Genomic DNA, 17,736 nt, shown 5'->3' on the forward strand with positions numbered 1-17,736 from the left:
CCGTGACAAAGTCTACCGAGAGGTGAGAGCACGGCCGTTGTGGAACGGGCAGGGGTTGTAACTTCCCCCTGGGCAGGTGTCTAGGCGCCTTACACTGGGCGCACACCGAGCAGGAGGAGACATAAACCCTCATGTCCCTAGCCAATGTTGGCCACCAGTACTTAACACTAAGGCAGTGCACTGTCCGGCCAATACCTGGATGTCCAGAGGAGGGTGACGTATGAGCCCAATATATGAGACGATCACGGATCTCGAGCGGAACGTAGGTCCGCCCCACTGGACCCTCTGGAGGAGTAGGGTCAGTGCATAACGCCCGCTCGATTTCCGCATCGACCTCCCACACCACCGGTGCCACCAGACAAGACTCAGGCAGTATGGGAGTGGGCTCAATGGACCTCTCCTCTGTGTCATACCGCCGGGACAGGGCGTCTGCCTTACCGTTCTGGGACCCTGGGATGTAAGTTATCTTAAAAACGAACCGGGTCAGAAACATGTTCCACCTAGCCTGACGAGGGTTCAATCTTCTAGCTGCCCGGATGTACTCCAGGTTACGATGGTCAGTCAGAATGAGAAAAGGGTGTTGAGCCCCCTCAAGCCAATGCCTCCACACCTTTAGGGCTTGAACCATGGCTAGCAGCTCCCTGTCCCCTACGTCATAATTTCGTTCCGCCGGGCTGAGCTTCTCAGGATTAAAAGTGCAGGGACGGAGCTTAGGAGGCGTGCCTGAGCATTGCGACATTACTGCCCCAATACCGGCATATGACGTGTCCAGTCCACCTGGAACGCTAAAGCGGGGAGCCGAAGTGAACAGGTCCTTCAGTTTACCAAACGCCCTGTCCGCCTCAGCCGACCACTGCAAACGCACCGGGCCCCCCTTCAGCAGGGAAGTGATGGGAGCTGCTACCTGTCCAAAACCCCGGATAAACCTCCGGTAGTAATTGGCAAAACCCAAAAACCGCTGCACCTCTTTAACAGTGGTTGGAGTCTGCCAATTACGCATGGCTGACACACGGTCAATCTCCATCTTCACCCCTGACGCGGACAACCGATGACCCAAGAAGGAGATGGACTCCTGGAAAAAGAGACATTTCTCTGCCTTGACATACAAGTCATGCTCCAACAGCCTACCCAACACTTGGCGCACCAGGGCTACATGCTCGGCTCCTGTAGAAGAGTACACTAGGATGTCATCAATGTACACTACCACACCCTGCCCATGCAGGTCCCGGAAGATCTTGTCCACAAAGGATTGGAAGACTGAAGGAGCATTCATTAACCCGTATGGCATGAAGAGATACTCATCATGACCCGAGGTGGTACTAAATGCTGTCTTCCATTCATCTCCCTCCCTAATGAGCACCAAGTTGTAGGCGCTCCTGAGATTCAGTTTTGTGAAGAAACGCGCTCCGCGTAATGATTCAGTCATACTCGCAATCAGAGGAAGAGGATAACTGTATTTAACAGTGATCTGATTGAGACTACGGTAATCAATACACGGGCGCAACCCTCCATCCTTCTTCTTCACAAAAAAAGAAACTCGAGGACGCAGGGGAAGTGGAGGACCGTATGTATCCTTGTCTCAGGGACTCGGTATGTATGTCTCTTGAGACAGAGGATACACATGGCTCCGCGGAAGAGCCGCACCTGCTTGGAGGTTTATCGCACAATCTCCCTGTCTATGAGGTGGCAATCGCGTCGCCCTAGTCTTGCTGAAAACGAGTGCCAAATCCTCATACTCGGGGGGAATGTGCATTGCGGGCACTTGGTTCGGACTCTCCACCGTGGTCGCCCCGACGGAAACACCTAAACATCGCCCGACACACTGGACAGACCACTCCTTGAGAGCCCTCTGTTGCCACGAAATGGTAGGATCATGGGCGATTAACCAGGGAAGCCCCAGCACCACGGGATACGCAGGAGAGTCGATCAGGTACAACTGAATGATCTCCTCATGACCCCCCTGCGTCTTCATCTTTAGTGGCGCTGTGACCTCCCTAATCAACCCAGATCCCAACGGACGGCTATCTAGGGCATGGGTTGGGTGCCTACTCACCTGGAATGACTCCCCAGTGCGCGACCTGTTGCCTCGAATCCCTGGAGACCCTCCCCAGCACCTAGCCGCAGTGTGTCCTCCACGGCCACAGTTGGTGCAGGGGACGGCCCCCCTCGGGCTCTCTCTCCTCCTCTATCTAGCGCCAGCACCCCCGAGCTCCATAGGGCTCGGCTCGGAGGTGCTGGGGGATGGAATGGACGGCCCCAACTCTGGACGTCCGCGGGTGGCCAGCATGGTATCCAGACGGATTGACATGTCCACCAACTGGTCGAAGGTTAGGTTGGTGTCCCTGCAGGCCAACTCTCGTCGAACGTCCTCACGCAGGCTGCACCGATAGTGGTCGATGAGGGCCCTCTCATTCCACCCCGCATCCGCCGCTAGAGTCAGGAAGTCCAGGGCGAACTCCTGTGCGCTCCTCTTCCCCTGTCGAAGGTGGAACATGGGGGACAGGGGGATGATCGAAAACATTCCTGAAGCGGCGGGAGAACTCTGCGTAGCTGATGGTGGCGGCGTCTATTCCCCTCCATTCGGCATTGGCCCACTCCAACGCCTTGCCGGAGAGACAGGAGATGAGGGCGGAAACGCTCTCGTATCCCGAGGGCGCCGGGTGTATGGTTGCCAGGTAGAGTTCCACTTGAAGGAGGAACCCCTGACACCCGGCTGCGGTGCCATCATATGCCCTCGGGAGCGAGAGCCGAATCCCACTGGACTCCGGAGCTGGTATGGTGGGGCTGGCCGATGGTGGTGGTAAGGTAGGAGGAGGTGTGGGCACGCCTCCTCTCTCCCATCGGCGCAGGGTGTTCATGACTTCTTGCATGGCGGATCCGAGTTGCTGGATCCTGGCGTCCTGGCAGCTGACCCGATCCTCCAGCGACTCGGTCACCGCCGCTGCTCCTGCTGACTCCATAGTAATGGTGTGTTATTCTGTCACGGTACTGATGTGGATGCGGTGGTGAAGTCAGGCGCAGGACACAGAGGATAAGTCAAAACGACTTTACTGAGACTCATGAACAATACAAAATATATGGCCTCGAAAACACCGGAGGCGAACTAATAAGCGCAATGCGTAAAATACACTCACAAACAAAAGTACCGAACCTGGACACAAAACGGCAGGCGGACAATAACACACAACTGCAAACAAAACCAAAGGGAAACTTATAGGTGGCATAATCAATACAGAAGACGAAACAGGTGCACCAACTAGACAAGACCAAACAAACATCGAGAACATCAAGCAGTAGTAGCTAGTACTCCGGGGACGACGAACGCCGAAGCCTGCCCGAGCAAGGAGGAGGAGCAGCCTCGGCGGTATTCGTGACAATCCAAACTAGATCGATGAGGGAAAATCTAGTACTTACGGTATTCAGGAAAAGCAGGGAGAAATAACAGAGAATATTATGAAGGACTTCCTGCATACAGCGCTAGAAATCCCACTCGAGGCTGTCGATAAAATCCAACTCGAACATGTACATCGTTTCGGAAAAAGAGGACAGAAATATGAGCGCCCAATCGTTGCCAAATTTGCTTTTTTTAAGGATAAAGCTATGGTGAAAAGCCTAGGAAAAAGACTTGCTGGCACGAAAATAGGCATGAATGATCAGTTCCTGAGGGAGATTGTAGAAAGGCGCAAAGTTCTGTATCCAATCTTCAAGGAAAACAGATTAAAAGGGAAAAGTGTTGCACTGGTGGTGGATAAATTATATATTGACAACCAAATGTTCAGAGACACAAAGACTACTCCATGGCTATTCTAAAAGTTGTAATAGAGGAGTCAAATATTGGAGCACCTGATACTAGCAATGATAGGGGGCGGCAGGTAGCTTAGTGGTTAAGAGCGTTGTGCCAGTAACCAAAAGGTCGCTGGTTCTAATCCCAGAGCCGACTAGGTGAACACTGGCTGCAGTAACCCATGGGGAGGGGGTCACACTCGGACAATCAGAGAGGGGGTTTATCATTGTGGCCCTGGTGGCACAAAATAATCAAAGGTCTGACCGCATCGAGATGCTTGGGAAAATGGTTACAACAGGGGATCAGAGTGTTTGTGTCTCAGGTGAAGAGGGTGGATCTGATCTCCATCACCTAGGACTTGACATAGATTAAGTAGATTAATCAAATCTCACATTGTTATCAATTTCTGCTCAATCTGCATGCTTTCTCAATCAACTTTAACTGTATGTGCACTCGTAAATCAAGTTATTTCTCTAGTTGGGCTCTGGGATATAACAGCCGTTGAGTATCTGATTTTATGGTGGATTGTGGTGGAGGGGGGTTGAGTGTGTTGGAGTATGTGAGTATGTGCGTGTGTGCTTGTCTGGCATCTGTTGTGGGGGGGTGGGGATGTTGGGGGGGGAGGGGGGGGGGGGGTATGGACCACAGGAATTATTTGCTAGGATAATAATTGCTTGTCAATGAATTAAATGTAATACAATGGCAATCTGGGTTATATGTTAGAATCCTATGCGTGAACTGCCGACATTATTACGCATATTAACTGATAATGATGGAAAATAGGATATGCATAATTTAAAAAAAAGAGTTATATAGATATATATATAGAGGTGAAAGCATTGGAAATGCTTTTGGCGGTTAATCTGCTTCTGTTTTGTGGGTGGCACTGTGTGCTGTTTTTGATGGATGGGGGAATTAGTGGAGAACAATTGAAGGGTTACTCCGTAGCAATGCAAATATCACGGTACAGCTATATGGACACTCAATCATTACGGTATTTTTTATTGGTAAATTTACAAACATATATAATGATAAATAGACTTGAAACCTGTATCTCATTATGGTGTATGGTGAAATAAGTTGATAATAACAAAATAAGAACAATATTTACATGGCTCAAAGAGAAGGAATATAATATCTATTGTATACAGGAAACTCATTCAACAATTCGAGATGAAGTAGCGTGGAAAAAAGAATGGGGGGGGGGGAAAATATACTTCTCCCATGGGCAAAGAAATTCAAAAGGGGTGATGATATTAATTAATAGTATTTTCGATCCGAATGTGCAAATTGTCCAAATAGATACGCAAGGTAGATGGATTATTTTAAATATGTTATTGGACCATAAACAAATATGGCTCATTAACCTTTACGGACCAAATAATGATGATCCACAATTATTTGACAATATATATAATAAGTTATCAAGCCTGCAAGCAATTCAAGACAATATTATTATGGTGGGGGATTATAATACTGTTTTAAATAGCTCAATGGACCATAAAGGAAATCACACCACAAACAATCACCCACATGCTCTTAAGGAAATTGTGAATGTCATGGATACATTAGAACTAGTAGATATATGGAGGCTTAAATATACTGATCTAGTGAGATATACATGGCGGAGACTGAATCAAGCTAGTCGTCTTGACTTCTTTCTTATCTCATTCTCGTTGGCACCAAAAGTAAAAAAAAGTGTTGATAGGGGACAGAATGCGGTCAGACCATCATATAATAGGCATATACATTACTCTTACTGAATTTCCACGTGGGCGAGGATATTGGAAATTTAATCAAAGCCTATTGGATGAGAATGTATTTATAATTAGAACAAAGGAATTTATAACTGACTTTTTCCAACATAACATAGGTACAGCGAATCCCCTTGTATGGGACACCTTTAAATGTTCCTTTAGAGGCCATGCAATTCAGTTCTCATCTCGAAAACAAAAGCAATTTAGGTCAAAAGAGTTTATACTTAGAAAGGAAATAGAAAGTCTAACAGAACAGATAGATGGCAATAAAAACTGTAACATAGAGGCTCAGAATAAATTAGAGGAAAAACAAAAAGAAATGGAGAAACTTATTCAAGAAAGATCAAGTGTAATATATTATAAAAATAAAGCAAACTGAATGGAATATGGGGAAAAATGCACAAAATTCTTTTTTAATCTTCAACATAGGAATGCTATTAAAATAACCTAATGAAACTGGTTACAATTGACGGTGTCACCCATAATTCACCAAATGATATTTTGAAGGAAGAAACAAAGTACTTTAAGCATATGTTTTCTTTTCAGTCGCCTCCATCTCCTCTAACTGAAGCTAATTGTAGAGATTTTTTTTCTATTGATAATGTCAAATTAACAGCCACACGGAAAGACTCATGTGAAGGTGAAATTACAGAGGAGGAACTTCTGGATGCAATTAAAGACTTTAAGTCTGGGAAAACTCCAGGGTTGGATGGCATACCAGTCGAGGTATACCAAACCTTTTTTGATATACTAAGAGGACCGTTATTAGCATGTTTTAACCACTCCTATGTAAATGGTAGATTATCTGACACTCAAGAAGAAGGTCTGATCTCATTATTACTGAAACAGGATACAAGTGGAAATATAAAGATCCAGTCCATTTACAAAATTGGAGGCCCCTTACACTTCAGTGTTGTGATGTAAAAATCCTAGCAAAATGTATAGCGCATAGAATTAAAAATGTATTGTCGGATATTATTCATTCTAATCAGACAGGTTTTTTACATGGAAGATACATTGGAGATAATATAAGGCAAGTATTGGAAACAATAGAACACTATGGAAAATATGGGAAACCAGGCCTGCTATTCATAGCAGACTTCGAAAAGGCATTTGATAAAGTTCGACTGGGGTTTATATATAAATGCCTGGAGCATTTCAATTTTGGAGAATCTCTTATAAAATGGGTCAAAATCATGTATAGTAACCCTAGGTGTAAAATAGTAAATAATGGCTATTTCTCAGAAAGTTTTAAATGTCAAGAGGAGTGAAACAAGGTTGTCCACTATCGGCATATCTATTTATTGTGGCCATCGAGATGTTAGCTATTAAAATCAGATCCAATAATAATATCAGAGGATTAGAAATACAGGGCTTAAAAACAAAGGTGTCATTGTACGCTGATGATTCATGTTTTCTTTTAAATCCACAACTAGAATCCCTCCACAGCCTCATAGAGGATCTAGATACATTTTCTAACCTCTCTGGATTACAACCAAATTATGACAAATGTACTATATTACGTATTGGATCACTAAAAAATACAATTTTTACATTACCATGTAGTTTACCAATAAAATGGTCTGATGGTGATGTGGATATACTCGGAATACATATCCCAAAGGAAATAAATGATCTCACTTCAATACATTTTAATAGAAAGTTAGCAAAAATAGATAAGATCTTACTACCATGGAAAGGAAAATACCTGTCAATTTGTGGAAAAATCACCCTGATTAACTCTTTAGTATTGTCCCAGTTTACCTATTTGCTTATGGTCTTGCCTACGCCTAGCGAACAGTTTTTTAAATTATATGAGAAAAAAAAAATCAATTTTATTTGGAACGGCAAGCCAGACAAAATTAAAAGGGCATATTTATATAATGAATATGAATTTGGAGGACAGAAATTATTAAATATTAAAGCATTAGACCTATCACTAAAAGCTTCAGTCATACAAAAGTTATACTTAAATCCGAACAAGTTCTTAAGCAAATTAGTAAGATTGTCTCACCCAATGTTCAAGAAAGGCCTTTTTCCCTTTATTCAGATTACAACCTCTCACTTTCAGTTATTTGAAAAGGAAATAATCTCCCAAATGTCACTATTTCTAAAACAAGCCATAGAAAGTTGGTTGCAATTTCAATTTAATCCTCCAGAAATGACAGAACAAATAATGCAACAAATATTGTGGTTAAATTCAAATATACTAATTGACAAAAAACCTTTATTTTTTGACAGAATGTTTAAAAAAGGTATAATCTTCGTAAATGATATCATCGGTAGGACTGGTGGAGTTATGTCGCACATGCAGCTAACAAAAACATATGGAAATGTCTGCTCTACCCAAAATTACAACCAAATCATTGCAGCCTTACCGCAAAAGTGGAAGAGGAAAGTGGAAGGGGGAGAAAGTAAGGAACTTGTCTATCGGCCTTGCATTAAAGAACATAATTGGTTAAGGAAAACTGTGATAAATAAAAAAGTATATCAGTTTCACTTAAGGACCAAAGGATTGACAGCCGTCCCATATAGATTGCAAAATAGTTGGGAAGAGATCTTTGACGTACCAATCCCATGGCATAGTGTTTATGAACTGACACGCAAAACGACACTGGATTAAAAAATTAGAATCTTGCAATTTAAATTATTATATAAAATTCTTGCTACCAATAGAATGTTATTTATATGGGGTATACAATCTTCCCAGCTCTGCATATTTTGCTGTGAAGAGACAGAATCGTTAGATCATTTGTTTTGGTTCTGTCCATTTGTAGCTTGTTTTTGGACACAGGTCCAGGAATGGCTAAAGGATTGCAATATTTACCTAGAGCTAACCTTGCAGATAGCATTACTGGGTGATCTGAAAAGTCATAGTCAATCAATCAATAATATAATAATACTTTTAGCAAAAATGTTTATTTTTAATTCACAATCTGTAGAAGCAATGAGAATAGAAAGGTTCAGAACTTTTGTAAAACATCACAGTACGGTTGAAATATATATGGCAAATAGAAATCCTATATGGATGGTGTTAAGAGATAGATGGGAGGTATTGAATAGAGTTGAAGGATGGGACTAATAACAAATAACAACAAATAATAACAAAGATAGCTAATAATGTATGCATACTGTGTCCATAATAAGTATATAGGTTGTATGTTGGAAGCTTTTGGGAAAGAGCACAGTTAGAAAGATATGGCATATAGAAGCAAACCGGATGGACATCATGAAAAAGGTGTAATGCCCTTTCCTTCGACGAAAAACGCGAATCCAACCATCACCCCTGGTGAGACAAAACCGTGACTCATCAGTGAACAGCACTTTTTGCCAGTCCTGTCTGGTCCAGCGACGGTGGGTTTGTGCCCATAGGCGACGTTGTTGCCGGTGATGTCTGGTGAGGGCTACAAGCCCTCAGTCCTATTGTGGACAGTCTGAGCACTGATGGAGGGATTGTGCAATCCTGGTGTAACTCGGGCAGTTGTTGTTGCCATCCTGTACCTGTCCCACAGGTGTGATGTTCGGATGTACCGATCCTGTGCAGGTGTTGTTACATGTGGTCTGCCACTGCGAGGACGATCAGCTGTCCGTCCTGTCTCCCTGTAGCGCTGTCTTAGGCGTCTCACAGTACGAACATTGCAATTTATTGCCCTGGCCACATCTGCAGTCCTCATGCCTCCTTGCAGCATGCCTAAGGCACGTTCACGTAGATGAGCAGGGACCTTGGGCATCTTTCTTTTGGTATTTTTCAGAGTCAGTAGAAAGGCCTCTTTAGTGTCCTAAGTTTTCATAACTGTGACCTGAATTGCCTACCGTCTGTAAGCTGTTAGTGTCTTAACGACCGTTCCACAGGTGCATGTTCATTAATAGTTTATGGTTCATTGAACAAGCATGGGAAACAGTGTTTAAACCCTTTACAATGAAGATCTGTGAAGTTATTTAGATTTTTACGAATTATCTTTGAAAGACAGGGTCCTGAAAAAGGGACATTTCTTTTTTTGCTGAGTTTATGAGTACATGGCCATTATTGCCAGATCGTTCTTCAAGATGTTCAAATGTTCATAGATGACCAGCAGGGTCAAATAATAATCACTGTGGTTATAGAGGTTGCAACAGGTTAGCACCTCAGGAGTAAATGTCAGTTGCCTTTTCATAGTTGAGCATTCAGAGGTCGAGACAGCAAGTGTGGTAGAGAGAGAGAGAGAGAGAGAGAGGGTCAAAACAGCAGGTTTGGGACAAGGTCGCACGTCCGGTGAACAGGTCAGGGTTCCATAGCTGCAGGAAGACCAGCAGAAACTGGATTAGCAGCACGGCAAGGTTGGATGTCCGGTGGAGCATGTATCAATACTGATAGGATCGAAAGAAAGGGAGCGCTGCTCTCAGATCAGCTTTCTCCATTCAAATCTTTCCTTAACATTATAATTATTACACGATGCTGATAACGGATCAGCTTCTAGAGAGATATTACCACCTACAGCTGCAAATATTGAGGCGGCTTATTCTAAATCACAGATTTGAATCATTGTTCACATGTTAGGCTACACATCATGAAATATATTGAGACAGATTACAGATAGTAGCAGAATAGAACTCAATTGATTGAACATGAAATATATTCCAATATGATTGAAATAGGACTATAGCCTACTGTTTATATTTTAATGCAGTTATCTCGGTTTTCATTTGAAGCATCATTTTATACGTCCTTGTTTGTATCAATTGCAAAGACATCGGCAACTTTGTAATTAATCGGCTCCTACGAAGGTTCTAACGATGATTTAGCCTTAAGATGCTTTTGAGAAACCGGGCCCTGGATAAGAACATCTGCTAAATGACTAAAATGTCAAATGTAAATGTTTTCTTTGACTGGTTCTGTATATGTATTACAAATGTCGTTTTTTGTTACATTTGACTGTGTGCATCCCATATTTTTATTTCTATGAGAGTGAGGCAATCTCTGAAATTAAACCATCAAGTGTGTCATTTTACAACCAACCCCATGCCATGATTAGATAGTGAAAGAACACACCAATCTCTTTCAAAATTTCTTCAAACAATAAAATCTAATTTACCAACATTTCTGAAAATGGATATATAGCGTTTTGGAATGAAACTCTTCTTATGTTTCCCCATCTGAGCTCAGGGTAGATGAGAGATGTAATGTTTGTCTCTGTTGTGTTGAAGCCCAATCAAGCAGGAGAGACCAGCCTCCCCTGCACCCAGCTGTGTGTCCATGAAGAGTGACCGGTCTATGGAACAACCTATAACGTTTAGAGTGGGAGACTTTTCTACTGAACAAAGGTAAGAAGAACTCATGGGTCATGGTCAGTGAGTTAAGCAACACTGTCTCTAGTCATTTCTCCTCTCCCATTTTCCCATTTATTTTTGTTAATTTCATAATCCATAGGCTAAACCTTTTTTCCATTTTCATAGTCCTGAAACAAAATTAAACTAACACAACATTCCCTGTGTGTGTGTGTGTGTGTGTGTGTGTGTGTGTGTGTGTGTGTGTGTGTGTGTGTTTGTGTGCACTCCATGGATGAGGAGATGTAATCTCTATCCTGATTGACGTGTCACTTTTATCCCTACCTACATGTACATATTACCTCAACTACCTGGTACCCCTGCACATTGACTCAGTACTGGTACTCCTTATAGCCTCTTTATTATTATTTTATTATGTTACTATTTCCTTTGTTTATTTAGCTACTTTTTGTTTCTTTTTAACTAAATTGTGGAATATAAAGATCCAGTCCATTTACAAAATTGGAGGCCCCTTACATTTCAGTGTTGTGATGTAAAAATCCTAGCAAAATGTATAGCGCATAGAATTAAAAATGTATTGTCGGATATTATTCATTCTAATCAGACAGGTTTTTTACATGGAAGATACATTGGAGATAATATAAGGCAAGTATTGGAAACAATAGAACACTATGGAAAATATGGGAAACCAGGCCTGCTATTCTTAGCAGACTTCGAAAAGGCATTTGATAAAGTTCGACTGGGGTTTATATATAAATGCCTGGAGCATTTCAATTTTGGAGAATCTCTTATAAAATGGGTCAAAATCATGTATAGTAACCCTAGGTGTAAAATAGTAAATAATGGCTATTTCTCAGAAAGTTTTAAACTGTCAAGAGGAGTGAAACAAGGTTGTCCACTATCGGCATATCTATTTATTGTGGCCATCGAGATGTTAGCTATTAAAATCAGATCCAATAATAATATCAGAGGATTAGAAATACAGGGCTTAAAAACAAAGGTGTCATTGTACGCTGATGATTCATGTTTTCTTTTAAATCCACAACTAGAATCCCTCCACAGCCTCATAGAGGATCTAGATACATTTTCTAACCTCTCTGGATTACAACCAAATTATGACAAATGTACTATATTACGTATTGGATCACTAAAAAATAAAAATTTTACATTACCATGTAGTTTACCAATAAAATGGTCTGATGGTGATGTGGATATACTCGGAATACATATCCCAAAGGAAATAAATGATCTCACTTCAATAAATTTTAATAGAAAGTTAGCAAAAATAGATAAGATCTTACTACCATGGAAAGGAAAATACCTGTCAATTTGTGGAAAAATCACCCTGATTAACTCTTTAGTATTGTCCCAGTTTACCTATTTGCTTATGGTCTTGCCTACGCCTAGCGAACAGTTTTTTAAATTATATGAGAAAAAAAAAATCAATTTTATTTGGAACGGCAAGCCAGACAAAATTAAAAGGGCATATTTATATAATGAATATGAATTCGGAGCACAGAAATTATTAAATATTAAAGCATTAGACCTATCACTAAAAGCTTCAGTCATACAAAAGTTATACTTAAATACGAACTGGTTCTTAAGCAAATTACTAAGATTGTCTCACCCAATGTTCAAGAAAGGCCTTTTTCCCTTTATTCAGATTACAACCTCTCACTTTCAGTTATTTGAAAAGGAAATAATCTCCCAAATGTCACTATTTCTAAAACAAGCCATAGAAAGTTGGTTGCAATTTCAATTTAATCCTCCAGAAATGACAGAACAAATAATGCAACAAATATTGTGGTTAAATTCAAATATACTAATTGACAAAAAACCTTTATTTTTTGACAGAATGTTTAAAAAGTTTATAATCTTCGTAAATGATATCATCGGTAGGACTGGTGGAGTTATGTCGCACATGCAGCTAACAAAAACATATGGAAATATCTGCTCTACCCAAAATTACAACCAAATAATTGCAGCCTTACCGCAAAAGTGGAAGAGGAAAGTGGAAGGGGGAGAAAGTAAGGAACTTGTCTATTGGCCTTGCATTAAAGAACATAATTGGTTAAGGAAAACTGTGATAAATAAAAAAGTATATCAGTTTCACTTAAGGACCAAAGGATTGACAGCCGTCCCATATAGATTGCAAAATAGTTGGGAAGAGATCTTTGACGTACCAATCCCATGGCATAGTGTTTATGAACTGACACGCAAAACGACACTGGATTAAAAAATTAGAATCTTGCAATTTAAATTATTATATAAAATTCTTGCTACCAATAGAATGTTATTTATATGGGGTATACAATCTTCCCAGCTCTGCATATTTTGCTGTGAAGAGACAGAATCGTTAGATCATTTGTTTTGGTTCTGTCCATTTGTAGCTTGTTTTTGGACACAGGTCCAGGAATGGCTAAAGGATTGCAATATTTACCTAGAGCTAACCTTGCAGATAGCATTACTGGGTGATCTGAAAAGTCATAGTCAATCAATCAATAATATAATAATACTTTTAGCAAAAATGTTTATTTTTAATTCACAATCTGTAGAAGCAATGAGAATAGAAAGGTTCAGAACTTTTGTAAAACATCACAGTACGGTTGAAATATATATGGCAAATAGAAATCCTATATGGATGGTGTTAAGAGATAGATGGGAGGTATTGAATAGAGTTGAAGGATGGGACTAATAACAAATAACAACAAATAATAACAAAGATAGCTAATAATGTATGCATACTGTGTCCATAATAAGTATATAGGTTGTATGTTGGAAGCTTTTGGGAAAGAGCACAGTTAGAAAGATATGGCATATAGAAGCAAACCGGATGGACATCATGAAAAAGGTGTAATGCCCTTTCCTTCGACGAAAAACGCGAATCCAACCATCACCCCTGGTGAGACAAAACCGTGACTCATCAGTGAACAGCACTTTTTGCCAGTCCTGTCTGGTCCAGCGACGGTGGGTTTGTGCCCATAGGCGACGTTGTTGCCGGTGATGTCTGGTGAGGGCTACAAGCCCTCAGTCCTATTGTGGACAGTCTGAGCACTGATGGAGGGATTGTGCAATCCTGGTGTAACTCGGGCAGTTGTTGTTGCCATCCTGTACCTGTCCCACAGGTGTGATGTTCGGATGTACCGATCCTGTGCAGGTGTTGTTACATGTGGTCTGCCACTGCGAGGACGATCAGCTGTCCGTCCTGTCTCCCTGTAGCGCTGTCTTAGGCGTCTCACAGTACGAACATTGCAATTTATTGCCCTGGCCACATCTGCAGTCCTCATGCCTCCTTGCAGCATGCCTAAGGCACGTTCACGTAGATGAGCAGGGACCTTGGGCATCTTTCTTTTGGTATTTTTCAGAGTCAGTAGAAAGGCCTCTTTAGTGTCCTAAGTTTTCATAACTGTGACCTGAATTGCCTACCGTCTGTAAGCTGTTAGTGTCTTAACGACCGTTCCACAGGTGCATGTTCATTAATAGTTTATGGTTCATTGAACAAGCATGGGAAACAGTGTTTAAACCCTTTACAATGAAGATCTGTGAAGTTATTTAGATTTTTACGAATTATCTTTGAAAGACAGGGTCCTGAAAAAGGGACGTTTCTTTTTTTGCTGAGTTTATGAGTACATGGCCATTATTGCCAGATCGTTCTTCAAGATGTTCAAATGTTCATAGATGACCAGCAGGGTCAAATAATAATCACTGTGGTTATAGAGGTTGCAACAGGTTAGCACCTCAGGAGTAAATGTCAGTTGCCTTTTCATAGTTGAGCATTCAGAGGTCGAGACAGCAAGTGTGGTAGAGAGAGAGAGAGAGAGAGAGAGGGTCAAAACAGCAGGTTTGGGACAAGGTCGCACGTCCGGTGAACAGGTCAGGGTTCCATAGCTGCAGGAAGACCAGCAGAAACTGGATTAGCAGCACGACAAGGTTGGATGTCCGGTGGAGCATGTATCAATACTGATAGGATCGAAAGAAAGGGAGCGCTGCTCTCAGATCAGCTTTCTCCATTCAAATCTTTCCTTAACATTATAATTATTACACGATGCTGATAACGGATCAGCTTCTAGAGAGATATTACCACCTACAGCTGCAAATATTGAGGCGGCTTATTCTAAATCACAGATTTGAATCATTGTTCACATGTTAGGCTACACATCATGAAATATATTGAGACAGATTACAGACAGTAGCAGAATAGAACTCAATTGATTGAACATGAAATATATTCCAATATGATTGAAATAGGACTATAGCCTACTGTTTATATTTTAATGCAGTTATCTCGGTTTTCATTTGAAGCATCATTTTATACGTCCTTGTTTGTATCAATTGCAAAGACATCGGCAACTTTGTAATTAATCGGCTCCTACGAAGGTTCTAACGATGATTTAGCCTTAAGATGCTTTTGAGAAACCGGGCCCTGGATAAGAACATCTGCTAAATGACTAAAATGTCAAATGTAAATGTTTTCTTTGACTGGTTCTGTATATGTATTACAAATGTCGTTTTTTGTTACATTTGACTGTGTGCATCCCATATTTTTATTTCTATGAGAGTGAGGCAATCTCTGAAATTAAACCATCAAGTGTGTCATTTTACAACCAACCCCATGCCATGATTAGATAGTGAAAGAACACACCAATCTCTTTCAAAATTTCTTCAAACAATAAAATCTAATTTACCAACATTTCTGAAAATGGATATATAGCGTTTTGGAATGAAACTCTTCTTATGTTTCCCCATCTGAGCTCAGGGTAGATGAGAGATGTAATGTTTGTCTCTGTTGTGTTGAAGCCCAATCAAGCAGGAGAGACCAGCCTCCCCTGCACCCAGCTGTGTGTCCATGAAGAGTGACCGGTCTATGGAACAACCTATAACGTTTAGAGTGGGAGACTTTTCTACTGAACAAAGGTAAGAAGAACTCATGGGTCATGGTCAGTGAGTTAAACAACACTGTCTCTAGTCATTTCTCCTCTCCCATTTTCCCATTTATTTTTGTTAATTTCATAATCCATAGGCTAAACCTTTTTTCCATTTTCATAGTCCTGAAACAAAATTAAACAAACACAACACTCCCTGTGTGTGTGTGTGTGTGTGTGTGTGTGTGTGTGTGTGTGTGTGTGTGTGTGTGTTTGTGTGCACTCCCTGGATGAAGAGATGTAATCTCTATCCTGATTGACGTGTCACTTTTATACCTACCTACATGTACATATTACCTCAACTACCTGGTACCCCTGCACGTTGACTCAGTACTGGTACTCCTTATAGCCTCATTATTATTATTTTATTATGTTACTATTTCCTTTGTTTATTTAGCTACTTTTTGTTTCTTTTTAACTAAATTGTGGAATATAAAGATCCAGTCCATTTACAAAATTGGAGGCCCCTTACACTTCAGTGTTGTGATGTAAAAATCCTAGCAAAATGTATAGCGCATAGAATTAAAAATGTATTGTCGGATATTATTCATTCTAATCAGACAGGTTTTTTACATGGAAGATACATTGGAGATAATATAAGGCAAGTATTGGAAACAATAGAACACTATGGAAAATATGGGAAACCAGGCCTGCTATTCATAGCAGACTTCGAAAAGGCATTTGATAAAGTTCGACTGGGGTTTATATATAAATGCCTGGAGCATTTCAATTTTGGAGAATCTCTTATAAAATTGGTCAAAATCATGTATAGTAACCCTAGGTGTAAAATAGTAAATAATGGCTATTTCTCAGAAAGTTTTAAACTGTCAAGAGGAGTGAAACAAGGTTGTCCACTATCGGCATATCTATTTATTGTGGCCATCGAGATGTTAGCTATTAAAATCAGATCCAATAATAATATCAGAGGATTAGAAATACAGGGCTTAAAAACAAAGGTGTCATTGTACGCTGATGATTCATGTTTTCTTTTAAATCCACAACTAGAATCCCTCCACAGCCTCATAGAGGATCTAGATACATTTTCTAACCTCTCTGGATTACAACCAAATTATGACAAATGTACTATATTACGTATTGGATCACTAAAAAATATTGTGGAAAAATCACCCTGATTAACTCTTTAGTATTGTCCCAGTTTACCTATTTGCTTATGGTCTTGCCTACGCCTAGCGAACAGTTTTTTAAATTATATGAGAAAAAAAAATTCAATTTTATTTGGAACGGCAAGCCAGACAAATTTAAAAGGGCATATTTATATAATGAATATGAATTCGGAGCACAGAAATTATTAAATATTAAAGCATTAGACCTATCACTAAAAGCTTCAGTCATACAAAAGTTATACTTAAATACGAACTGGTTCTTAAGCAAATTACTAAGATTGTCTCACTCAATGTTCAAGAAAGGCCTTTTTCCCTTTATTCAGATTACAACCTCTCACTTTCAGTTATTTGAAAAGGAAATAATCTCCCAAATGTCACTATTTCTAAAACAAGCCATAGAAAGTTGGTTGCAATTTCAATTTAATCCTCCAGAAATGACAGAACAAATAATGCAACAAATATTGTGGTTAAATTCAAATATACTAATTGACAAAAAACCTTTATTTTTTGACAGAATGTTTAAAAAGGTTATAATCTTCGTAAATGATATCATCGGTAGGACTGGTGGAGTTATGTCGCACATGCAGCTAACAAAAACATATGGAAATATCTGCTCTACCCAAAATTACAACCAAATAATTGCAGCCTTACCGCAAAAGTGGAAGAGGAAAGTGGAAGGGGGAGAAAGTAAGGAACTTGTCTATCGGCCTTGCATTAAAGAACATAATTGGTTAAGGAAAACTGTGATAAATAAAAAAGTATATCAGTTTCACTTAAGGACCAAAGGATTGACAGCCGTCCCATATAGATTGCAAAATAGTTGGGAAGAGATCTTTGACGTACCGATCCCATGGCATAGTGTTTATGAACTGACACGCAAAACG

The 17,736-nt window shown here is 40.4% G+C and overlaps 1 protein-coding gene across 1 annotated transcript in view; it reads left to right on the forward strand.

Moving 5' to 3' along the window:
* Nucleotides 1–17,736, forward strand: part of LOC311114824 (uncharacterized protein) — a gene marked incomplete at its 3' end in the record, with an annotated part of 83,858 nt that overhangs the window by 15,668 nt on the left and 50,454 nt on the right. Inside the window, exons 5-6 of the mRNA XM_084190057.1 lie at nt 10,726–10,842; nt 15,604–15,720. Of these exons, the coding sequence (XP_084046183.1) occupies nt 10,726–10,842; nt 15,604–15,720 (234 nt within the window). The remainder of the gene's footprint in view (nt 1–10,725; nt 10,843–15,603; nt 15,721–17,736) is intronic.

Source organism: Coregonus lavaretus, assembly GCF_964263955.1.
Source record: "Coregonus lavaretus genome assembly, contig: HAP1_SCAFFOLD_233, whole genome shotgun sequence".
NCBI classification, from domain to species: domain Eukaryota; kingdom Metazoa; phylum Chordata; class Actinopteri; order Salmoniformes; family Salmonidae; genus Coregonus; species Coregonus lavaretus.